Source organism: Cyrtonyx montezumae, unplaced genomic scaffold, assembly GCF_038088225.1.
Source record: "Cyrtonyx montezumae isolate F1298 unplaced genomic scaffold, pur_monq_1.0 scaffold_18, whole genome shotgun sequence".
NCBI classification, from domain to species: Eukaryota; Metazoa; Chordata; class Aves; order Galliformes; family Odontophoridae; genus Cyrtonyx; species Cyrtonyx montezumae.
The window spans coordinates 9613267-9638401 of NW_027071914.1; the positions used below are offsets into that span (position 1 = coordinate 9613267).

A 25135-nucleotide genomic window follows, 5' to 3' on the forward strand; every position below is an offset into this window, starting at 1 on the left:
GTTGCCTTTCCAAAAAGTCATAGAGCAACTGATCGAAGCTGCCACCCCCTGGTAGCAGGAGGACGGGGAGCTGAACGTGTCAGAAGGTTGTGCAGGAAGGGCTTCTTGCCAGGAGGTTGGTTAGGTTGTAGGTTTTCCCTGTTGGCACAGAACCTTTTCTTTAAGGTAGAGGCTGGAGGAGCCTGGAGCTTCTGTACAGTGTGATACTGTTCAGCAATGCAAGCTGCTTTCTTCCGCAGATCCAGTTTTACCAGCATCATGTTGTTCTGCAGTTCTGCCAGTGTTTGGTCCTGAAGAATTGAAACCAGTAGATTTAGAAACATAACAAGTATAACACCTTGGTTATTATGAACTAAAGAGAATTAATTGCCTTTGCTGAATAAGGCCATGCATAAAAGGCTCCTACTGTTACCAGTACAGCAGTTCAGTAACAATGCGAAGTTATGCAAGAAAAAAGCAGAATCCATCCCCTCATAGCAATTGTGATGGAGTACAGTAGATAAAGGAATGAGAACTCTGAATTTAAGTGCAAGCTGGCAGGTGGCTGAATAGAAACAGCTGGATTTCCTTTGGAGAGTAAAATATGCATTATGACTCAACTGCTGAAGAAAGTTAGCAGTACAGCCCCCTTCACATAACAGGTATTTATGTGTGTGGAGAATAAGTCATTTAAATTTGCAGCTACAGGAATCTAGGTCTATCTGCTGATTATATCAAAATACATAAACTAATATACCCCCATGCAACAGAAGACAACACATTACCTGTCTAGCCAGGATGTCATCACACGTGCAAAGGGCTTCTCGAAGTTTCCCTGCTCCTGTACTGTGGCAGCATGCCCTCTCTGCAGACTGAAGGGATTCCCCAAGTTTCTGTAACTCTGAGCGCAGCAATCTCACGTTCTACAAGAGAGATTTAATACAACGGCTCACTTTAACATCATTGTAGAAACAAAGCCACTCTGGGCTAATCCAGACACGCAGTACTGAGGGAGATCTCTCTGACTGAGGTACAGTGGGATGACTAACACCAACATCTTTCACATCTGCACTTAAAGGTTTGCTTTCAGAATGCTGTCAACCATTTATTTAAAGGCTTCGAAATAGCAACTCCAAATATTTTAACTGGCAAACACTTTGTGCAAGAGATTTTTAGTTCTAACAGAGATGGAGATACCTTCTGTCCATCCTCCAGTTTCTTGTCTACATCCACAGTAATGGGTTTGGCAGAGGGAGGCGGCTCCAGTAATCTTTGGTACTTGCGCAGCTCTAAGAACAGACAGAAATTAGTGAGCAGGAGTTCATTCAGAGAATGTTAGGTTTTTCTGAAGTCTGGACTGCCCTCAAGTCCAGCTGCTACAGACAAACTGTCTTTCAGAAGCTCAGGGCTCCAGTTCTAACAAAGGAACTTCAGATTTTGAACTGGGAAGATGATCCTGCCTTACCTGATGTTGCTGCGTTCAACTCCATCTGACATTGCTCCAGTTTGGCCTTAGTGTCTGTCAGCTCCTGCTGCAGAGCACACGAGGCAGCCACTCGCTTTGATCGACGCAGGCCTTGCTCTGAGTCCCTTTGCTTAGCATCCAGTTTTTGTTTTGCCTCTTGCAGAGCAGCTTGGAGCTCTTCAATCTTCTCATCACGCTCCTTGAAGCAAGTTTGAACAAAGATTAAACAAAATTTTAATGCAGCTTTTGTTCCCTGAGATTTCCAGGGTCTTTTTTCCATGAGACATTCTCCATCATACATTCTGCACACTGAACTCAGCATTTAATGCCCTTTAAGGAAAGACAGTGAACCCACTTTTTGAGAACCTTAACACATGCTGTAGACAGGCATGGTTAATTTGCATCTTCAGAGAAGCCACTCTCATATGATGAGAAATATAGACAGGCCTGTATCTCTCATAACTACAATCAGTAAGAGAAACTTTACAGAACTAATGTTAATTTGAAGATTGCAAGGCAAACCACTAGCAAAAATAATAAAGGGGCAAAGGATTATGTTGGACAAACAGAGGAATAAAAATGATTATACAGTAACTCCCAGATTAAGGGTTGAAAGTCTAAAAGCCCAGCTAACTACAAAATAGTCAAGAAACAAGAACTAACAAGAATTGAGGACCAAGTTATCAAGTACTAGCACAACACAAATATATATATATATATATTTGTTCTGTTGGTGTAACCATCATCTTCCTGGACTTAAGTACTCCAAGGCCCTGCCACCTTCATGATGTCATTCCATTCCTCTGAACTAACCTGGATTTCTTCTTGGTAATAGTCAGTCAGTGACTCCTTCAGGTTATTCAGTTTATCCTCATACAGTTCCTCCAGCATTTCCTTCTGGGCATCAATGTGTTGGCTACAAAGAAAGGAAACAACTATCTGCACCTCGATCTGGTAGTGCTTGGTACCATAACACCCTGAACACAGGGAGATTGATCAGCCTCAGCTGTACCTCCACCACTGCTCCTTCTGTTGCATGCTCTCCAGCATCTCGTTGCAGATCTCTGTCCGGAGACGTATCTCCAGCTGTAGCTTCTCCTGCCGTTCCTGCACCAGCAGTTCTCGTGCAGCTTCCACTACACGCAGCAAGTCCTGGAAGACACCAACTCCTTTGCCCACACTGCACAACACAATTAAGACCTAATACAGACCCCACTGGTCCTGTGTAGGCTGGGGTTATCTAGGTTTAGGATGGTTTTAGTCACTTGGAAAAACAAGTTGGTGGGTTTGTTCCCAATTTCTTTCCCATGGGATGGTTTAAACAGCACCACTCCAGCTGGAGCTATCTCCACAAGCAGCTTGCTATACTGTGCTGCCCAAAACTGCACCTGCCTTTGCTACCATGGTATGTTACAACTCAAATCTCTGTATTTCTTCCACCCTCCCCTCCATCTTTCATCTATTCGAGCTACCCACTTTGATTATCCAGAAAGCCTGATCATTTTTCCTCAGTTTAGCCAGCTGTTTTAGTAATTATGTGATCGAGATTTCCCTTATAGAGGAGAGGCTACAGGTCTGCACCTGAGCTCTTCCTGTCCTTGTCCCACAAATGGCCAAGTGCTTTTAAGCATGTCCTTCAGATTTTGAGCAACTGCAGATGGAATATCTTCCATGGGTTCCCAATTTACAGTGTTCTACGATCACATTTCTGAGGTTCTCTGTCATCTCTTGCACCGAGTTCCAAGACCAACCTTCCAGGGTTAATGTTTAGTCATGTCCTTGCTCTTCTGCTAATAAAGATTGTAAAATAATAAATCACACCCCACCTCTCTCTCATAAACTGAGACATCCGCTTCATCTTCACTGTCTTCTGTTTTCACTTCTTCCTTCTCTGTAGCCTCTGAACCCTGGCTGGTTCGCCTGCTGTGCTCTTTGATAATTGATTGTATGGATGGAAGTCCCAGCTTTGTGGGAGGGGCTTGAACAAGCTGAAGGGGAAAAGGCTATCATTACCAGTCCACAAAACCTGGAAGCTATGTATGGCGCTTCTGTGCAAGTTGTCAAGCTTTTCAGTTTAGCAGAGTTCAGAATGTACTGCAGAGTTAAAGATTCACTGCAAAAAACATAGGGAAGGAGAGCCTGCCTTCTGATAGGAAGCAACCCATTCCCATAGGAGGAGGCATCCCAAGCACGTCACGATGCTACCAAGTGTTACTTACCTGGCTGGCAATGGCTGAGAACTTGGCTACATAAAGAGTTTCATCATATGTAGATGCACACTGATTAATGTTGACAATCATACAGGAGCGCCCACGTCCAGTGAAGAAGCCCTGGAACACACGGGTTAGCTTGCTGTCCCGGAAGGGAACCACAATCTGCTTCAGTCTACGGGGAGAGACGAGAGTGAGTCCATGGGAAAACAAGACAGCCTCCCCACACACCCCCCCATGAAGTTCCAAGTACTCACTTGGATTGCTGCTTCTGACGGAGGGCAGTGATGCAGCGACCCAACGTATGGAGAGAAGTGTTGATGTTGTTTGCTTCTTTCATTCGGTCCCCACTTTTCTGGTCTTTGCAGCGCTCTGATCCCGCGAGGTCACAGAGGGATAGCCTGAACAAAAGGAGATGCTATCACCTGACCCACCATGTTGTGCTGTTCTCACCAGGTTTACAGCTCAGACACCTGCCAGTCACTTCCCCCTGCTCTCTCTCCCAGCTTCCTCAAGAGGACAAAGAAAGCTCCTTTAGAGTAAATCAGTTAGATCTTTCTGTCTACCAACAGCCCAAGGATTAAACAAGGTTAGAACAACATGAGCTTAGTGACACATTCAGAGATCCTCTGTCAGTCCTCAAGACAGCACCTGGGAAGTGGCTGAGCCAACTCATGTCCACATAACTGCCTGAAAAACAGGCAGCAGTTTCAGTTAAATCCGCCCTGCTGTAAGGGCAAAGTTACTCATATCTACTATTAAAGCACTTAAGAACTACCTCAAGTCATACTTTGCAGTTCTCCTCATAAAGCCCTCTCCACTATCAGTTCCAAGCTTAAAGAGTGGAAACTTCTACACTTCCAAGTGCTTCCCACAGTATCCTGAAGATACTTCCCAGATCCACAGCAACAGCTAAAACGAAAAAGTCCACAGAGAACACCCACAAATCCTAGAAAGCATAAAACTCACTCGCTGATTTTGGGAACAATTTCACTGCCACTTCCTTGCAAATGCAGAATCCGAATGGAGAAGATACTGTGACTGTAAAAAGAAGCATGCAGGCATTAAAAAAAAAAAACTGTAACATTTAAAATCTTCCTAGAACTGTATATCTGAGAAGCATCCCCTCCCGCTCCAGACCTGCGACTGGAGTTCTGGTTCATGTGGGTGCTAGCAAAACTCTGGTTTTTCCGACCCAGTTTCAGGAGCTTCCAGGCCTCATCAGCATCACGGACATTGATCCAGTTTAGATCTGGAAAAGCAGGCATGCATTGGGCATGGCAGTTAAGAGACAGTAGCATTCCCCTGACATTAATAAGCTTCACTTCTTCTTCACCCAAACATGAGGAAGTTCTGAGGGGTCAGAGGACATTGTGCTCCCCAGAATATCACTGCTAAGTCACCCACCCACTCAGTCATTAAGTCTCCCTCAGATGAAAGCCATCTATAAACATCTTTCAGGTAAATACCTTTCACATAGGGGTTGCCAGTCTGGTCTTCACAGAGCCGCAGTGTCTGCCTCTTGCGGTTCTGGCCAGGGAGGGCTGGTTCTAACAAGTCATAGATTAACTCATTGTAAATCTCAAAGAAGGAGACCCAGATGGAGAACTGCACATCTCCTGTGCTGCTGAGTGAAATACGATCCAAATCAGCCCAGCGAGGGCCCGATTCTGGGGAGGAAGAAAAAAGAATCACAACTGCAGTCAAAGGTAAGACCTGAATGGTTCAGGAATAGACTGAGGTCTTTCTTTAGCAGTAACACCACCCCAGACTCAAAAGCTATTCTACATACCTTCTGCTGTTCAGACCTACACAGATATCTTTCCCCAATTAGACACTATAGAATTCCCTATAACAGTATCTTCCTTTATGTGCAAGGACTTCTATATACTTGATCTCAACTCAAGGTGCACAAAATATTTCAGGCAAACCCTTCTGACATCTTTTAAGCCTTGTTACTCCCTGTTTCTGGATATGTACTCAGCTAGCAGTCCCCCTATTTGACAACCTGGGCACAAGTGGTCAGATCAATATCTCAGTGCAGCACCTTGCATTCCAATAACCCCCCAGTACATGGCAATCAGCTGCTCAGTAACAATATACTCAGATTCTGATGATACAAATGTACAGAGATCTTCAGCTGAGGGGCTGTAATGGGATGGGAAGTACCATGATAACAGCAAGGTGGCAAAGTCTTTGGCTAAAGCAAGTGAGAACGAGCCCAAATACAGCAGACACAGAAACGAAAGGAGCTGCTTACTTTGGAAGGCCTCAAAGTAAGCAGGGATCTCCAGCCCTTGCTTCCACTGCCAACTCTTAAATGAGGTCTGGGAAGAGGTGGATTTTGGCTCCACCCCTTCCAATCACTCAGTGCATTGCAAGCACCTGAGCTCCCCTGGGTCAGCTCTGCATTCCCACTAGATGCTCAGTCCCTGCTTCAGGCCCTGACTTAGCATTTCTGTTACAGGGGTCATCATCTTTCAAGGGGAAAAAGATCTGAGATTGTAACACCTTTACTTCTTCACTGAACAACACAGCATCTAAATAGCCATTGCCCCTTCTTGCTCTATTCCTCCAACAAGCAGGTGGTACAAAATAGGTTCCCAGCCATACCTTCTGTCTGGCTGATGTCTGAATGGCTGGTAAATTGGCTAGATGAAGAGAGGCCAGCAACTCCACTGTCAAAGCTGCCACTGACGGTGGCCTGAAGCTGAGATTCAGCACTATGACTCCTTTTCAGCGACGTTAACAGCTCCTCCTAGAAAGGATGAAAAAAAAGCATGACCAGGTAGTCCAACACCATTCATTCCCTAGTAAACCTCCTGGAAGCAACACGCTTACCTCCCACAGACCCCCTCGCAGCATGCTCTGTTTCTTGGTTTCTTCCTGCCGAACCTGCCTGCTGTCTAGCCAGATCACCTCATTGCAGAGTGAAGGCTTCAGGTCCATAGCTTGGTACAACTGGTCCCCCACACTATTGAAGATAACTGCTAAGGAACGAGGCAGAATCCCACCATCTTTGATGCTGCCTGAAAAAAGAACAGGAAGCTATAGATTCAACAGAAGTATAGCAGCACACGCTACTTCAAATGTGTGCTACCACTTCATGCTCCCATTACCCTGAATGGTGTGAGTCTTCCCCGAATTGGTGTTGCCGTAAGTATAAACCAGCCAGTTCTGCCCATTCAGCACATCCTTTACCACCTGTTTCATTGTTTCATCAAAAAACAATTTCTGCCCCACATCTGGTCCAAAGATCTGCAAAAAAACACACAGAAAATGGCCTTATATAGATCTTCCCTCCTTTTTGACTGCAGCTGATTGTTTAAGTAATAATGCTTGGTCCTCAATTCCCATCCATCCTCCTCCACCACAAACGTACTGGTAATTCCAGTCCAAGAGCCCTGTAAAACAGACTGTCCATTTGTTTAGTCCAGTAACATACAATATCACTACAGCCTTTCGTATGTTTAGACCTTTGTTAATAAAATAAGAGTTTGGTATTTGCTGCTGCAGTTTGCAGAAAGAAAGCAACAGAAATCAGAGAATAGTACAAGAGAACTTATTTCACACAGTGCAGTGGCATAAGTAGTAATAAGGCAGCTTTTTAAGCTGTATCACTGGTTTAAGCTCAAAACCATTTCAATTGGGTTAATGACGGCTGTTTGTCCCAGTTACCCACCTGGGTGAAAGAGAACCTATGTGCTGCTTGTCCCACTCCACGTTCTGTGCTCCGCATGGTGAAGGAATCTTTGGGAGCTTTTAGAAGAAGGGTCTCTGAATTCTCAATGCAGACACAGCCCTGAAAGAACAAATAAAATCCCATCATTGCATTGGCTTACAAGAGGCCATGGCATGACAGCAAAGGAAAATTGGTTCTCCCAGTAAGGACACAGGCAACTGCTTTATTGAGGATCTCACCTGGTCTTCCCCTTTTTCCAGCTCTATAGGTTTCAGGGGTCGAACTCTCACATACACTTTCAGTTTTCCATTAACATCTTCAGCAACAGCCTGCAGAATTCATAAAGGTTAAACATGCCAGCACACAGCTATCAATCAGGCCCAGAACACTAACAGGGATTACTGCTTGGAAGACATACAGCTCCCTAACAAGTTTTTCAGTAATTAACAAGCACCTCAGTGCTCCCAAGGTTCCCCAAAACACCACGACGTCTCTTCGTACATTTCCACATACAATAACACATCTTTGGCTTATGTAGTGAACCGGAAGAAGAATCTAAAGACATGACATCAAGCCCAGCCCCCAACACTGAGCAACACAGTGAGGGGCAGCTGTTAATTGTGCCCTTCATTAGTGGGCTGCCACGAACTGCTTTGGAAGAGCCCCTGCTGTCCGTGCAGCACAACCATGTGCTGTGTGCGGGACGCTGCCCTCACGAGGCAGGGCGCTGCTCCTCGCGTGGCAGAAGGGCTCCAGCCTCACCTGCTGGGAGCCCTCGAAATTGGGGGAGATGGCGGAGAACTCGGACAGGAGATCCTTGCGCACGTCAGCGCCAAACACCGTCGCCGTGGATTCCAGAACGGGGGAGGCCGCAGCGCCGTCATCATCAGAGAACAGCCCCGGGGAGGCGAGCACCTGCTCCATGGCGTCCCACGCAGCTCCTGAGGAAAAAGCGGCACAGGGCGATGTCAGAGCGGCGGCCTAGGCGGCCCGCCCGCATCCCAGCCCCGCAACCTCCTCACACAGCGCGGGCACACGCGGACAGCTCATCCCCGCGCGTCGATCGGGCCGTTACCCGGGGCTCCTCCAGGCTCCGCTCCCCCCCCCCTTCCCGCACGGGAAGCACCGCTCACCGGACGCAGCCCTACGAACGGACGGACCCCGCTCTCACCCCAGGGCCGCGCGGCCGCTGCTGTCGGGGTTTCAAACCTCGCCGCCCGCCCGCTCCGCCAATGGGAGCCCAGGGCCGCGCGTCCACCAATCAGAGGCCGCGCTAAAACCGGAAGGGCGGGGCATAAGCGAGAGGGGTGGGACGCGCGCGGCTCCCAGCGGGCTGTGCGCGAGGCTCCGCCCCGCCTCGTTCAGGGCCGGGCGGGGAAGATGGCGGCGGGGACGGGCAGTGAGTGCGGGGCGTGTGGGGAGAGGCGGTGGGGAAGCGCTGGGCCGGGGGTGGAGGAGCGGCGGCGGTTCGCAGGCGCGGTGCTGGGGCGGGAAGGAGTGAGGGAGCGGTCTGTGGGGGTCTGAGGGGAGGGGCGCGGCCCGACGTTTTGGCTGTGGGCGGGGCCAGCGGGTGGGCGGGGCTAGCTCGGCTCCGGGTGCTCCCGCTATGGCGGGCCGCGGGATACCGCGGTGCGGAGCTGTCCGTTGTCCCGGCAGAGCATAAGCTGCTGAGCGCCGGCCCCACCGAGCCCTGGTCCATCCGTGAGAAGCTGTGCCTCGCCTCTTCCGTCATGCGCAGCGGTGACCAGAACTGGTAAGGAGGGAGCGTGGTTTGCCTTGAGTGCTTCGTGTTCCGGGCCGCTACGGGTTTGGGATTTTGATACGTGCTGTCCAGACGCTTATTGAGCTGTGGCAATCTTGAATAGGAAGAGTTGTGTCCAGGTAGTACATGTAAGAGCCCTATTTGACATTCCTGCACTCCTAGCTTATATTTGCTGCCTGTTCCCCCACACACACCAAGGAAAGTTTTTGTTTGATTTATTGGAACATGTTTTTACATCAGCAGTTGGCAGATACTTTGAATCCCGAGGCTACAGTTTAAAAAAACAAACAACTCCATCCTGGCAGGTCGTTGTTTTCATGGGGGCTGTTCTTTGATGAGCATTCAGATACTTCTGCAGCGTGTTGGTCTGGGTGGGGTCAGTGGGCAGTCATGTGCCATTTCTCCCCCACAGGGTCTCAGTCAGCAGAGCCATCAAACCCTTTGCAGAGCCAGGCCGCCCGCCCGATTGGTTTTCCCAGAAGGTAAGATGCTGCCAGAGCAGCCCTGGAAATAACGAATTCTGTATGCAGTACAGAAGGCAATAAGACAACAAAACTGATTTTTAAAGAAGTCATTTTTGTTTAAGCCAAATTACTTTTTCACGCTTCTGAAACCAAATTTGAGCTTTGGATAAGGTTAAAAATGAAAAAAGCAGAATGGTCAGAGATATGAAAGAGCTCCCTTCTAAGGGATAACTAAGAACTTTTCAGCATAAGAGAGGGAAAGCTGAAAGGAGTAACAACAAATGCCCATATAATCATGGGCAGTGTGCCGAGGGAGAACGAGGCATAATTGTACAGTGCTTTGTCCAATAGAAGAGTTAGAGGCTAGTAAGTAGGACTAACAGGAGGAAGGTTCAGAGCAAACCAAAAGAGGTTGCTCTGCACCACATGTGATCAAGCTGGTGTTCTTTGCTGTGGGATTTTGTGGATGCCCTTGCATTTTGGTACGTCCAAGTGTTTGGGCAAGTACCTGGGATTTTTGTAAGATAAGGACTAGAAAGAAATTAAGAGAATTAGTAGAGAAAACTGTTTTGGTTTTTAAATGTCATTTAATGTTTCTGTAGTTTTGCTAAGTTTGACTTAATACTATTTTGTCTTTTCTATTGAAATACATTTGGTTCATGTTCACAGACAGAAGTGTTACAGCTGCAGTTTTCCTATTCATGTTCCTTTTTTTTTCTTAATTGTTGTTTGGGAACATCTGTTTTTTATGTTTGTTCTGAGTCAGCCTGATTAGTGCTAGAATACCTCTGTATCTTCAGGAGAAACTCTGGAGAATTCCATTCATTAAGCGTTAGATCTATGAAGAGTAGGTGCCCTGAAGGTTTGGTAGTTAGGCATTTGCTGATCTGACTCTTTGATGTCCTCTGATTTAATTTGTTTCCTTTCAGCATTGTGCATCTCAGTATTCAGAGCTCTTGGAAACTACGGAGACCCCTAAGTGAGTATAAAGTCTGAAGCAAATGCAGCCTGGGAATAGCAGACAGCAGCCGTGTGAGAAAGGAGAACTCAGATTTTCTGTTTCATGACTGTTTTGTTTTTCTCTTATTCTGTAGAAGAAAGCGTGGTGAGAAAGGAGAGGTGGTGGAAACTGTGGAGGATGTCATTGTGCGGAAACTGACTGCAGAACGGGTGGAGGAGTTGAAGAAAATTATTAAAGAAACACAGGAGAAATACAGGTATGTGACAGAAGCATGAAGCTTTTGTGCACCTGAAAGTCCTGTTCTGAAAAAGTGGCATAAATAGGGCAGTGCTTGGGGTAGAAGTGCATGGAACACGAGCTTCTCAGGGCTTATTCTTTGGTAATAAGTAAGTAAGGAGATTTTCTGATTACAGACAACTCAAGAAGGATGCGGAGCTGATCCAGGCTGGACACATGGATAACAGACTGGAGGAGCTGTGCAATGAGATTATGATGTGGGTTATTTAATTATTTCCACATTGTTTTCTTCTGAGATTGTAGTTCCTTGGTGCTTTGTGTTTGGCAGACGTTTTGGGCTCGGTCCTTTTTGAATTGAGAGAGATAGGTCATGCTTTGGCCTCTGGGGGATGACCTTAGTTTAGACTGTGGGGCGCCAGTTTAAATGAAACTTCTTTCAGAGTTCTCAGTATAGAGCTTGTTGATGGCTTGCAGCATCATGCTTGCCTCTTCATTTTTGATATGTAACTGGAAGTGAATCTTCCTGCAAGGTGTGTTATTGTCTTGTTGGCCTCTGACTCTGCCTTCCTTCTCAGAGGATTTAAACCTGAGTCTACAGAGAAATTCATTGTTGTCTGGAGATGATGGAGTGGGGGCCAATAAGCTGATTGTGTAGGAGAAGCTAAGGGGAGGTGGAACACAGTGACAAAAGATGTCTATTCTGTATATAGAAAGAAAAAACTGGAGGAGGAGGAAGCAGAAGTCAAGAGGAGGGCTACAGATGCTGCTTATCAAGGTAGGCTGGACAGTTGCTTTTTTACTCTTCAAAGAGATATGCTTATGTTTTTAGGAACCTTTGGGAAATACCGTTTAGTATTTTTAATACTAATACCAGTAGTATACTAATAAAGTATTTTTAATACTTTAATACCAGTTTAGTGTGAATTTGTTGCCATAGGGGCAGAAGAAAGAGGTTGTACTCCCTTTCCAGCAAAATGCAAAGACTTCTGGTGAGAAAACAAATTCTGTAGAGAGGATGTATGCAAGAGGAAGAAGGATTTGTTCTGAATGTTTCATCTGTTCCCAGGGCAGTGCAGTGAACTAACCAAGCAGTGGTGGGATGTAGTAAATACTCAATTGCTATGGAAATATGAAACTGAGGTGCATTACCCATTCCTATCTGTGAAGGGAGTATAGTGTGGAGCAGGAAGTTTCTACAGTATAAATTGTTTTCTTAGGTTCTTCAGGACAAAGTCAAAGATAACTCAGGAACTGTCCAAGATAGATGGAGTCATGGAATCCCATTCTCTTTTCTCTTCCAGCTCGTCAGGCCATTAAGAATCCACCACGAAGGTTAACGGGTGTGATGGTTCGCTCCCCTGCAGGTTCAACCTCTCCAGGGGGAGAGTATGCTTTGGGAGACCTGTCTCAACCTGCTGTGGATGAGGCCAGTCCAGGGGTAAGAATGATTCCTGTGGTAAGAGGGAAAGACCAGCCTGGGATGTGGAGTTCTGCATCCTTCGAAACAGGAACCTGGGGAGAAGCCCTTGGCTTGTTTTTCAGACTTTTCATTGTGATAGCGCTGTAGTGTGGTTGATGTACAGTGCTACTCAAGATACGTGTCTTGCTCCATGTCTGTGATGATCAGGTGCCTGGATCAAAGGCTGTGCAGGGGCAGCAGTGGGTTGACCAGGCAGTCTTCTGTGTGTGCCTGTGAAGTGGCACTACAGGGCAGAGAAAGGGTGAAAGCCTGGAGTAGTGTAGCGAGTGAATGGAGTAGGTGTCTGTGGTGTGCTGGATCACTGCTCTTGGGGGAAGGAGCAAGTGGGACTAGTCCGTGTGGTGGAGTGTGGCTTTGAACAGTGTGGTTTTTCTCTTTCTCAGGTCACTCCAGGGACATTGCCCAGCACCCCAGTTGCCTCCTTCATTGGAATCCCTGACACCCCTCCAGGCTCTGCTCCCCTGGATGCCCCCATGACCCCAGTCACTGATGATTCACCCCAGAAAAAGATGCTAGGACAAAAAGCAACTCCGCCTCCTTCCCCTCTGCTCTCAGAGCTGCTGAAGAAGGGCAGTCTCCTGCCCACAAGCCCCAGGCTGGTATGGAGCTCTCTGCTCATATATACAAGCAAACACACAATCTGCTCCAGACTCTTCCATTGAAAAAGTTGGAGACTTTTGGGGGAGCTGCAAAGGCTTTTTAAGAAATACACTGTTTTTATAAGAGATAATTATCCCTGTGAAGCCACAAAGGTGGGATCCTTTCCCAGCATTACTGTGGGTCCAGGTCTGCAGGTGTCAGCACACAGAACTGGCTATCCCTAGTTGTTAGGAATTGGAGTTGCAGGCTTTGGTAGAGGAAATGGTTCTCACTGGGGCTGCATGTTAGACGTTATTGCAGTCAGTCTCCATGGAGGTGTTCTTGGTGAGTTCTCCTTTGGGCTCACAATTCTTGTTTACATCTTGGCAGGAGGTTGTGCTTCAGTCTTTATAATGGATCTTAGGGTAGGAATAGAGAGTCCTTCAATTAAGTTTATGACCAATATTGAAGTTCTTCGGTCTTCTCCTATTTGTAGACAGTTCTTAAAATGGTGGTGATGTCAAGTCGTTTTGGCCCTTCTGCTGTTAGTGACTAGAAGTCATAGGAAGGAGGGCAACCATTGCTGGCTCTGTTCAGAGCCCTGTCCATCAGCCTGCACATGGCATTGATTCCCTGCATTAGTGCTTGTGTGGTAAAGTAGATGTATTGCTGTTGGTGATTTTTCAGTAATCATATTTGGGATCTTTTCTATACATTAGCTTGTGTAGGTATTCCATGCTCCGTGTTAGCAGGCTGCAGAGTAAGATATGACAAGGGAACGAGAATGGCTGTGAAGATCTTTGGGTTTTCTTTGTATTGACAGGGCGGTTTTGCATCCGATTGATCCATTATTGTTTTAGAGCGTGCCCTTGCCAGAGTTGTGTTCCATCTTGATTTGTCAGTTTCCCTGAACTCAAAATAAAGGACAGTTTGTTGCCATTTTAGGGGCAGAAGCTGACTCTACTGGTATCCATAAGGCATTGTGAGATCCTTGAGCTGAGTGACTGAGGTAGAGCAAATGATGTTTTTGTCCTACCTTAATGGAAGTTTGCACTACAGCTGTAATGTAGTTGAAGAAGAGTAGCTAGTTTCAAACTTGCATAAGGGGACCTCAGGCAGGGACTAGACTGGACAAAAAGCACTATGAAATGCTGAGACAGCAAATGATGGATATACTCATGAAGGTGCATATCTGGCAGAGAAACACCGATGTGATCGTATCTCCAGGAACTTCAGTTTTGTCCTCCTTTGGCAGGTTGGTGAAAATGAAATGGCAGTGGCTTCTGGTCATATGAACAGCTCAGGAGTCCTGCTGGAGGTAGGAAGCGTCCTTCCAGTGCTGCACAGTGGGGAAATGCAGTCGGCACCCGGTGCTGTCCCTGCATCTCCTGCTGCTTCAGGTAACTCAAAAGGGTTTTTTTCCCTGTACAGTTCTCCTTTCAGAAGTCCCTGAGGCTTAGCAGTGTTACCGTGCCATAACTTCACAGACTGTTTTATGAATTCTCCTTGGAGAGAGATGAAGAGCATCTCTCAGCCTGCCCTGTCTGGGGGCTTCTTTATGAGCTATCTTCTGTTGCTATTTCTGTACCTCTATCCCTGTCCCCTTTTCCTTCTAAAAAGGCTAATTCTTACTGAGAAAAAATAGAGAAAAGAATGTCTTGGTCTGAAATGACTGAAACAGGTAGATTTGATTTGGCTCTGGTCCATCCAGACTAGTTTTCTGTGTTTGGTGCTGGCCTAATACCTGGCATTTCAGTTTAGAAATAAAGATTTAGTTGACAGGGAGTTGAGGAAAATTGGATCTAGTGTCTGATTCTCAGTGTCTGAATACAGCTCCCTGCAAAACTGGAGACCTCATTTGCCTCACTGTGCTTTGTGTCAGGGGTGTGCTGAGAATCAGACTGCAGGGGACTGTGAGCTCTAGAGAAAAATTCGTAGGCCGAGGTGAGAGGGGACAGTGCAGGAGTCTGTGCACTGAGTCCTTTCAGAACCTCCTGCCTGCCATGAAGTTCCTTCTCAGCTCATACTAATGAAGGGTTTATTAATGTTGTCTGCAACTGAGGGCTTGCACCATTTGTTCATATATAATTCCAAATGAATAATCGTACTTTCCTTACTCATCTCTGTTCTTTAAGACCTGTTATTTTGGTCCAGATGGTTCAGTAAATTCACACTGGAAGTTACGGCTGAGTGGCAACCTCTGATATCAAAGGAAGTCTCCAGGAAAGACCTGCAAAGAGATTCCCTCTGCTCCCTTCCACCTCCTGTGATGACTGTTTGTCTTGTCTTCCCTTGTGTGTCTCTCTCAGTGCTGGTTTTCAAATCTCCCTTAATTTTATTGGAATGAACCTTTGGAAGGGTATCTCTCTGCACATGTGGCTTAGCCTGTCCAGGGCTTACTTTGAACACTGTCCCATAGTCTGCATGACTTCATCTTCAACTCCACCTAGGAGTCATGCATTTTTGGTGCAGGTTTTCTTTACAGCTTTTGGGACTTCTTAGTGTATTTTGCCAGAGGAGGCCACCAGACAAGCGAAGAACCCATTGGTGGCTGCTTCTTGCTCATGTGCTTTTCCCTTCTACTCTCTGTTAGGTGCTCCTACGCTTTCCCGGCTTTTAGAAGCTGGTCCTGCGCAGTTCACCTCACCTCTTGCTTCCTTCTCCGCTGTCGCCAGCGAACCTCCAGCTAAACTCCTGCCACCCCCCGTAGAGCCTGTGTCGCAGGCAACCATTGTCATGATGCCCGCGCTGTCAGCACCATCCGTTGTGCCACCAGCTGCAGCTCCAGAAAGCGTAGTCACAGGTGCGTTCCTGAACTACGCACTCATAAGTCATAGAGCTTGCCTTAGGGTCAGCATTCAGCAAGCTCTCAGCTGGCATTTTATCATCTCAGACTCGCCTTCCTTTCTGAAAGGATGGTTATGGCTGGGATTTGGAGTAAACAGGTGGTGAAGTTGGGATTTGGGCGGGGGTTGCTGGATCGTGATTCAGGGGCTGATTCAAAGCCCGGAATCTCTCTCTCTGCCATGGGAAGGCAAACATGTCACCCGTATTTGTCTTTTATTTTTCTAAGCTGCACTGTTGTGGGTGGAGTTGGGATACTTGCGACTGCTGCTTGGTCTTAGCCACCGCAGTATTCAGGTATGATTGTCACTCTTATCCTTGTGCAGTGAGCCAGCCAGAAGCCTGTGTTTCCATGGAGGCAGTGTCAGATTCCCATACTGTGACAGTGTCCATGGACAGCAGTGAAATATCCATGATCATTGATTCAATCAAGAAAGAGTGCCTGGGTTCTGGAGCTGGCAGTACTGCAGGGTCTTCCAAAGATCACTGTATTGATGGGAAAGAAGACCTGGATTTGGCTGAGAAGATGGACATTGCAGTGTCCTATACCGGTGAAGAGCTGGACTTTGATACTGTTGGAAACATTATAGCCATCATTGAGGACAAGGTAAACAGGCGAAGCAGAGAGTCCGTAGCTTTTTTTCCACATCATGTTAGGTTAATCTCAACTGATTACTGCTTGCCAAATTAATTGGCTTAAACAAGAAAGAAAAAACATGTTCAAAATGCTCATTTTCTCAATCACTGTCAATAGAAAGTGACTATATGACACCAGTGCCATGTTTAGCCCGGTGCTTCACTTCAGAATACTGAAAGAAATCTCTCTCATGTTGGATAGAGTTTGAGCCTGTCCCCTTTTTCTGAAACTGAGACTCCACAGTGAGAGATGGGACTCTGACTGTTAAAAGCAACTTTGTAGATGTATTACACCCAGCTTTTCTGCAGTTGGCTTGTTACCAAATAACACTGAATTATTTTTTAATCCCTGTTTTTGACCTTGGTCTGCATTTCTGTTTGTTTATTTTGGAAATAAAGGTAGACGACAACCCCGAAGTCCTGGATGCAGCAGTTGTTGAAGCTGCTCTGTCCTCTTTCTGTGAAGATACTGATGACCCTCAAGCCTTGCCTGGCCCATGGGAACACCCAATTCATCAGGAACATGAGAAACAGGCTCAGATACCCCAAGTGTCTGTGACTGTGAAGCAGGAGAGACTGGAGTGTGAGGAGCCAGAGGCAAAGGGAATTCGAGAGCTAATGGGCATTGGAGAGTTGGGATCAGAAATAAAGACAGAACCTGCAGAGCAAGAGCAGAATCAGCTGGGCCCTGAAGAAACTGTACCAACAACTGAGAGAGTGACAGAAACACCGGAGCTTAGGAGTCAAGAGATTGAGGAGGATCAAAGAGCAGCTGTGGGAGCAGGAGAAAGTTCTGAAATTGAGATAGAATCAACTAAGGAAGAAGACACAATGCACAGTACAGTGAAAACAGAGGTACGTGAGTTGAGAGGCTGCCTGGAACTGATGTGGGGAAAGAGGAGCAGTTGTAGTTGGCAGGAAAGAAGTTTAGAGGAAGGATGAGTGCTGGGTTGAAGGTGACCCGTCAATGAATGTGACTGACTGTTTCCTTGGGAGTCATACTGCTGATCTGTTTGATCTGCAGGGAACTTCTCTGCTTTAGGCAGTACTTTGATGTAACTCCCCTGGCCCATGTGCAGCATTGCTGTTGGGAACGTGCTCAGTGAAATTCATTGCCTTAAGCTAGGTTAGAGTGAGTTTAGATGTGCCCACACCTTCACTGAAGTAAGCTGACACAAACGTCTAGATTTGTGCATTTCTCTTCCCTCCAGACCCCACCTGATGATGATTCATCCCCTCCACAAGTCCCAAATGTGAGTGAAGACTCCTCACAGGCTGATGTTCAGCACAAATTTGAGCTGTCAGGTAACTTAATACAGCTAGGAAATCTTTTACATTCAACATTGTTAGCTGGATAGATGTCAGTGATCTGGTTCAGGTGTTTTGGGGAGGAGGGAGAAAAGTATATGTAGGAACAGGGGTCATTACTGCAGGACAGTAGGCTTTGGTACAGGAGCTTTTATAGAAAATACTGCTTTAGAGAACCATAACCTTTCTGCTTCTCTCTCTTTCACAGACTCAATGAAGGAGGAAGCCCAAGCTCTCTTTAGGAGTCAGATGAAGGTAATTCTGAATTGGCTGTAGCCATCTTGGTTTCACTAGTAACACCTCGCTGCTGCTTTCTGGCTCCCACCTACTAAAAAGCAAAGCCTACATTCAGCTTTCTGCACTGAGAAGTAGTCAGTGTGAAGTTGGGAGATAAAGGGGAGATTGCTTCGGGCCCTGTACAGCTGAGTGTATGTGTTTCTACGTTTAAGTTGTTGGCAGTGAGGAGTAAGGCAGGATAGTAACCAGAATTTTGTGGAGGTGCCTGCACAGTTGTCAGCAGCTGTAGTAAGAAAATCACTTTGCTTGCTGAACAGTAGTGCTTTGGAGGCTCTGAGTTGCTGCTGTTGTTGGCTGTGCAGACTTATGAATTCTTTGTGTTTCAGGATGGACAAGGTGAAGAGGATGATGAGGATGGTGCCAGTGAGGCTGCAAGTCTGGAGGAGCCCAAAGAAGAAGATCAGGGTGAGGGATATCTGTCGGAGATGGATAACGAACCCCCTGTGAGTGAGAGCGACGATGGCTTCAGTGTCCATAATGCACCGTTACAGTCTCACACGCTAGCTGACTCCATCCCCAGCAGCCCAGCCTCCTCACAGTTGTGAGTATCAGTGAAGCTCTGTGCCATACAGTTGCAAATCCCAAATCCCAGGGTGTTTTCTGGGAAGAGTGTAGGATTCTCATTTCTGTTTTGCTGACTGAGTGGGTCCAGAGGGGGCATTTGTTGATGATTTGTTTGGCACTAAATTATCCTTACTCACAAGTGCAGGTTTTCAAACAGTGCTGTAGTGCCAGGTCCCATTTTTTATATCTTTGGCTTGAGTTACTGTAAGCATGACAAAAGCAAAATGAACCACGAGGTTTCTGCTCCAAGGCAGTATGGAGATTCACAAAGGAAATCATACTCTGTTTTTTCTCAGCTCAGTGTGCAGTGAGGATCAGGAGGCAATACAGGCTCAGAAGATCTGGAAGAAAGCCATCATGCTGGTTTGGAGAGCAGCAGCTAATCATCGGTGGGTTTGATGTCTTGAGAACTGGCAGAAAGAAGTGACTAATCTCAGGCAAGCCTATACGCTCCCAACTCTGAGGCTTACCTGCCTTGTTACAGGGAGATGATGAATTATACTGTTAGTGATAGCAGACAAATAAATATGAGAGCATGACACAAGTATTTGAGGATTGCTGCTCCGTTGGCAAGGACAGGGCATTCAGTGGTGTCTTTCTCTCTTTAGGTATGCCAATGTCTTCCTACAGCCTGTGACTGATGATATAGCACCAGGCTACCACAGTATTGTGCAGAGGTGAGTCTCAGCATTCTTATGTCACCAGAACTCTGGTGTATTTGTGTAAGAACTTCTGGCAGGAAGAGTCTGAAGTCCATCTGTTGTTCAGACTGCAAAACTTCTGACATTGTTCAGTCTGAAACAGACATTTCCCCAAGAAAAAAGTCATCTTCGGTAGCACATACAAGTCTGTACACAGACCTCTCCTTGAGTGAAGTACAGACTTGACCAGAATTTTTTTTTATCAGTGAATTCATATGTAACTATCAGCTTCTCTCAGTTTCTGTCCAAGGGTTGAATTTCAGGTGTGACATTCCAAAGACCCGGATTCTTTGATCAGTTCTTTTACTGTCTCTGAAAGCGTAGATTCTGGAAGACTTACCAAAATATGCCTACATAGTTCAGTGGCTGCAGCTCTGGCTCCCTTATGTCTCCCAGGAAGCCTGGAGAAAGCAAATACCTCTCTTGAGGCATCTGTTATGCACTATTACCATTCCTGTTCACTGCTGAGAAGCTTGTGTCTCCTGATTTGAGGCCTTGGAACTCAGGAATGGAATGCAGCCTATGTGGAGGAGAATATATTCTGCTAAATTAAATAGATGTTCTAATTAGATATGTCACGGACCTTAGACTGTTTGCAAACGGGAAGGGAGAGAGTTACTTATTTGTGTTGCTGTTTTAAATGTATTTTGTAGGCCAATGGATTTATCTACCATCAAGAAGAACATTGAGAATGGGCTGATACGAACCACAGCTGAGTTCCAGCGTGATATTATGCTGATGTTTCAAAATGCAGTTATGTACAATAGCTCTGACCATGATGTGTACCATATGGCTGTGGAGATGCAGCGAGATGTCCTGGAGCAGATCCAGGTAAAGTACTGAGCTGAGGCTGTTTCAGAACAGAGTGTCTGCATTGGTCCACAGGTACAGGAAAGACTACTGGAAGTGAAAACAAAGTTTCACTTACAGCGTCTTCGAGTGAAGTCCCATCTTTGACTGCTTGTACTAGTTGAGGTGTTAGTGAACTAGATTGTTAAAACTAACACAGCAAAATGTTTGTTCGAATTAGCCCAGACTAATTTCGAACCTAATTTCCTTCAGGGGGTGCATATATGCTTAGGCCAGCAAGAACTAGGGTGTGGTTCAGGAACAGAAAGGAGCAACAAGATCAGTGGATGACAAGCAACGCGGATGCTGCTTTTGGTGACTGCCAGTCTGTGCTGGCTTGAGGCATATACAAAACTGTCCTGAGATTGTCCTATGAATATGGATTGTTTGAAATTTCTTCTGAAGTGGAATGTCCCAGCTGCTGGGGCTACCACAGTTTGAACCGGATTTCTATAGTCCCTCCAGACTTGTGGCTTCTGAGGTGAATGGGCAAACTTATTCTGAGCAGCAAACGAGGAACTGAAACTGTCTCTGACCCATCGTTCCCAGCCCTGTGGTTTGTGATAGTTAGCTGACAAGCTCTAACTGAGCTTGTTTTGCTTGAGAATCTTAACAGTTAAGTATGGTTTTCCTGCAGCAATTTCTGGCTACACAGCTGATCATGCAAACATCAGAGTCGGGGATCAGTGCAAAGAGCCTGCGTGGGCGAGACTCCACTCGCAAGCAGGATGCTTCAGAGAAGGTGAGAGTGCTGCGCCCTGCAGAGGGGTGGCTGGTGTCTTTTGGAGAGTCTCAATATTCTGCATAAAGTTACAGTTCCAAAGATGTGCAGAATGTGTTTTGAGATTGAAATAGCTCCTGCATCCTCGTGTGAACAGTTTTATTATTATTTTACTTAGTAACTGAGTCCGTTGACAGCTCTGGAGTTGTACGTCATCCCAGAGACAGGTCTGGGAATCATGAGTTATTTGTGCAAACCCTCTGTTTCTTTTTCTGATTTGGAGAGCAAGTGACGAGAAGTGTTGTGAAATGAATAGAATATTGGAGGAGGTGTGGTGGCAGGAAAGTGAAGGTGTAAAGAATTGAAGACTAGCCTCTGCCATGTTCTTCACTTTCAAGTCAGGTTCTTAGAACCAGGGAATTATTCGAGTCTGGTTTGGTGTTTAAAACACACCATGGAACCTGCTACTCCATACTGATCTGAAACATCCAAACTTGATTACATGACCTCACCTGCTCTCAACTGGTACACATAACATTGTGACAGCAAGGACTTCCTGCTTAGTTCTAGTGGTGAGTGTGGCAGACTGCAGAGTGCAGCTGTTTTTTGGCAGTACAGGCTTTGGCATAGCTGATGAGGGAATAAATATCCCTTTCCTAGCATTCTTGCTGTCGCCTTATCCCTCTTTTGTGCATTTTTATGTTCCTGCCATGTAAGACTGAAGCTGTGTGGGAAGGGGAGTGGGGCACATGTTTCTCTATGCTCACATGTGGGCTTGTAGCTTCTGTGTGGTGTGTGCATTTCCCTACCTGATAAGTCCTTCTGTTTGGCCTTTAACAGGACAGTGTCCCAATGGGCTCTCCTGCCTTCCTTCTCTCTCTCTTTGTAAGTATTGAAAGGCTCCAGCAGGTACTGCAGTACTGCTGTCACTGTGCTCTACTCCTTGTCTGGGTGATCACTGCACTGTCACAGCATCCTTCGCATTGCAGCAACATGTGTTTAACTTTGGGTCTTTACAACCATGAACCATAGAGACTAATCATTTCAGATCCTTCCTCTTGGTTTGGGTGAGTGGGTGGGGCTTCAGTCTTTCTTCTGGTTTCAGGTGTTCTGGTTTTGCCATCTGCCTTGCTTATTTGCACAACTGCTCTCCTGCTTTCTTTCCATGTACGTAGGAAGACACACCATGTAATGCATTACTATAGTTCTGATATCTCTCATGCTTATACAGCTGCCCCTTCTTCACGTTCAAGACAATACAAAGGGCCTGGGGAAAGCAAGAAATGAGCTGCATCCTCTTTATCATTCACGGTCCAGAAAACAAATAACATGCTCCACAGAAATACCTTGCTCTTTGCCCATGGTGATCTGGAAGTGTTTGCAGTGTTCCCAAGTCTCTGAGTTGCGGGGAGGAGAGAGGGGAGGAAGATGGAGAGTTTATTTTTTCTCTCGCATATATCTAAAGACAGAGGAGTACTCCGGGAGAGTCAGCATGTCAGCCAGAGGGAGAGGGCAGCGGATCAAAGGAAGCTCTCAGCTCGCCTTCTGCTCATGGAAAGGAGCTGTACGGAGAAGCTAGGGAGCTAGTGCCAGGGTCACTCAACTGGAGGAGCACTTCCTGTAGGGATCAGCTTCTGATAAGGTAGGTTAGTCAGCAATTTCCTCTTTCCATCCTAAGAGCCAAGCTAGAATCTGTCACTTTGGAGAAAGCCTGCACACTGCAGGCTCCAAAAGCATCTGTCTGGGTGAGAACCGTGTTGCCCATCTCTGTCCTGGCTGCCGCTAATGCACAGAGATGCTGCAAATCTCAGCACCCATGCTCCATCCAGAATGAATTCTAGGTAGGTCTGCAAGCAGGCCTCCCCAGGCCTTCTTAGCAGAGCTTCCCTTTCTCCTGTTTGGAAGGCATGAAAAGTTTTTCCCAGATGCACAGTTTCTTACCTCCAAGTGCTGGAGGAAATGTTTTGTGCTTAAATTTACATAAGTGGTTTGTGCTAATACCAGTCTTTTTGTCTGCCTTGTGACTAGGATGGAGGCACCAGAGGGCGTCGCTGTGCCATTGAGGCAGACATGAAGATGAAGAAATGACGCCGGAGAAAGAAAGGAAAACCTAGCACCTAGCATCCAGAGCTGGAGTGCAAGCAAGATGCTATTAAAGCTGTTAGAGGAAGAAGAGTTGCAGGTCTATTTGTGAGACCTGTTCCACCTTCTTGGCTTGAGTCTAGGAAGTGATGTCTCATCAGAACGTGTAACCCAAAGAAACTTCCTTGGAGGGGAAGAATAGCCCCCCTGCCTGTTCTAGGGCAGTCGTCTTGGGCTTCATCAGTGTCCTGGTGTTAGCTAGCAACTGGTGGCTCGTATGTACTGTAATGTGAAGTGTACAGATTTTTACTAGTGATGTGTAAATGTGTATGTATATTAAAGTCTGGGGAAAAAAAAATCCAGTATACAGTGTGCAGTGTTCTGAGCATCACAGCTCTCTTCAGTGAGGAACCCTGCTTTTGTGCAAATACGCATACATACCTTGAATTCCTCCTAATACCAGTTACCCTTTAAAAGCACATAAGCACTGCTGTGCTTTGACGTTAGAGACAGTACACTGAACATTAGAGTGCTGCATGGTGCTTGGATGGAGGGGAAGGTTTCCTGCCTGGGGGCAAAGATATGGCTGTCTTGTTTTGAAATGGGACATCTGACCATGACAGGTGGAAATACTACAGCCTCGTTGGAGCTTTCCTTAGGAGGCCAGTATATCAAATACCAGGTTCTTTGCCCAGAAATTTGAAAAGTTGAGTTATGGTGAAAATCTCTTTGTAGCAGCTGTAGGCATGTCTATATCTGGTTTCACAGCAGAAATTTTGAACTGTTTTCTTTGCAGCTATTTATTACAGTTCTTAGCAACACGGATGACTGAGTTTTAAACTCCTGACAGTGCTCAAGTCACCTGATTTTCTGCTAACTTCTGTGTACTTTTTTGCCCATTTACCTTCACAGGAGAAAAGAACAACAACAGGAAAAAAGAAAAAAAAACCATGATCCTGATGCTTGCAGCAGCTGGGAGCTGTCTGTACATCTGTGTGTGTGTGTGTGTGCAGTACGTACAGGACTCACTTTATGTCACAGAAGTTGCAGGAAGCAGTCTTTGCATTTAATACAGAGGGATTGTTACCTTATCTAATAAGAGCTCTTGACTTTCACAAGTTTTGTGTTGAAATTTGTTATGGCTGCTGTGTTGCATACCATGCTTGATTAAGGTGTATTTCCACCAAGAGTCACTTTGTACTTGGTGCTAGAAATATACAGTCCTTCGCTTTTACTGATTCGTTGTCCCTCACTGCTGAACTTGGGAACAAATTTCTCATTTGAATTTTTATGGCTTCAATCTCCAGAGATTCTCAAGACACGATAAGTCAGAGGGTTCTTTTGCTTTCTGGTATTTGGTGGACTAATGTAAGTTGGAAAGGATCTCTGAGGATCATCTGCTCCAACCTGAAGCTCAGAGCACGGCCAGCTTGAGAGCTAGAGCGGATTGCTCAGAGCCTTGTCTAGTCAAGTTCTGAAAATCTGCAAGGATGCAGATTTCATCATCTTTTTGGACAGTTTGTTTCAGTGCTCACCAACTCCCATGGAGTAAACATTTGTTGTATCTAGTCTGAATTTCCCTGATGCAGCTTGTCATCACTGCCTCCTCTCGATGCTGGCCGTTGAGAAGAGTCTGGCTCTGTCTCCTCTGTAGCACCTATGTATCTGTCTGTGTTGGGCAACAAAAGCTGCAGCAAGTGGGAGGACCTCTGTCACACCCACTAGTATTGTGCTTTCATTGTGGAAAGTGTTGCTGTTCATTCTTACCCTTGGTTTCTTCCTTTAAATGGTAGAGGTTTTTTTCCTACTCAAGAGAGCTCATGATCCTTTAATAACCTGTAATTATGATGTTTAATATCTTCAAAAATCTAAGACACAGCTTTCCTCTCCAGAGCCCTGTTGCCTCTATCCCAATTTGTCATCTCATGCTCTGACTCCTCATTTTGTTCTTTGTAATGTTTTGTACTGATCTAAGTACAAAGCCCATACTGCATCTCCCTACATCCACCTCGTATAGACAGAAATAACAACTGCTCTTTTGTTTTTCCTGTGCTATGGCTAGTACAGACTACAAGCTACACAGCATGGAGGTTTGGTCATGTTATATTTAAGCTTCTTAGGATCTCACGAGTCCAAGTCATTCCGTGGCTTACTCCCTCCCTCCAACTGTTCTAAAACCTCCCCTGTTGACATTTTAATTAGAAATAGTCTCTATCTCAAGAGAAATTCTCTCTGGGACTTCTGTGATCTCCTCTGTGGTAACTGCTGATAATTATGATTAATGCAGGTTTTCCAACTGACCCTGTTTTCCCCT

At 46.0% G+C, this 25135-nt stretch overlaps 2 protein-coding genes across 3 annotated transcripts; one reads left to right on the top strand and one right to left on the bottom strand.

Moving 5' to 3' along the window:
• Nucleotides 1–2: 2 nt before the first annotated feature.
• KIF20A (kinesin family member 20A) lies at nt 3–8620 on the bottom strand. The gene is made up of 19 exons (XM_065734584.1): nt 8470–8620; nt 8099–8274; nt 7576–7665; nt 7337–7456; nt 6774–6912; nt 6496–6683; nt 6268–6412; nt 5124–5324; nt 4795–4906; nt 4624–4695; nt 3912–4055; nt 3664–3829; nt 3271–3432; nt 2457–2596; nt 2258–2360; nt 1445–1643; nt 1177–1268; nt 765–902; nt 3–290 (listed from the first exon to the last, which is right to left on the bottom strand). The coding sequence occupies exons 2-19, from the start codon at nt 8258–8260 to the stop codon at nt 18–20; spliced, it is 2646 nt and encodes an 881-aa protein (XP_065590656.1). The 5' UTR covers nt 8261–8274; nt 8470–8620; the 3' UTR covers nt 3–17.
• An 80-nt stretch (nt 8621–8700) lies between these two features.
• BRD8 (bromodomain containing 8) lies at nt 8701–23306 on the top strand. Of its 2 annotated transcripts, XR_010622095.1 has the most exons (22): nt 8701–8735; nt 8993–9089; nt 9511–9580; nt 10492–10541; nt 10657–10779; nt 10937–11017; nt 11471–11535; nt 12062–12198; nt 14075–14219; nt 15413–15622; nt 15990–16270; nt 16699–17154; nt 17511–17604; nt 17816–17862; nt 18231–18445; nt 18765–18857; nt 19077–19145; nt 19823–20000; nt 20656–20760; nt 21580–21624; nt 22205–22381; nt 22768–23306. XR_010622095.1 is itself a non-coding variant. In XM_065734583.1 (21 exons), exons 1-21 carry the CDS (start codon nt 8717–8719, stop codon nt 22825–22827), a joined length of 2811 nt encoding a protein of 936 aa, XP_065590655.1. In that variant the 5' UTR covers nt 8701–8716; the 3' UTR covers nt 22828–23305. The 2 variants fall into 2 exon arrangements, 1 of the variants encoding a protein (XP_065590655.1); XM_065734583.1 differs by lacking the exons at nt 21580–21624; nt 22205–22381 and adding an exon at nt 12624–12839 and having other exon boundaries at nt 22768–23305.
• The last annotated feature ends 1829 nt before the right edge of the window (nt 23307–25135 follow it).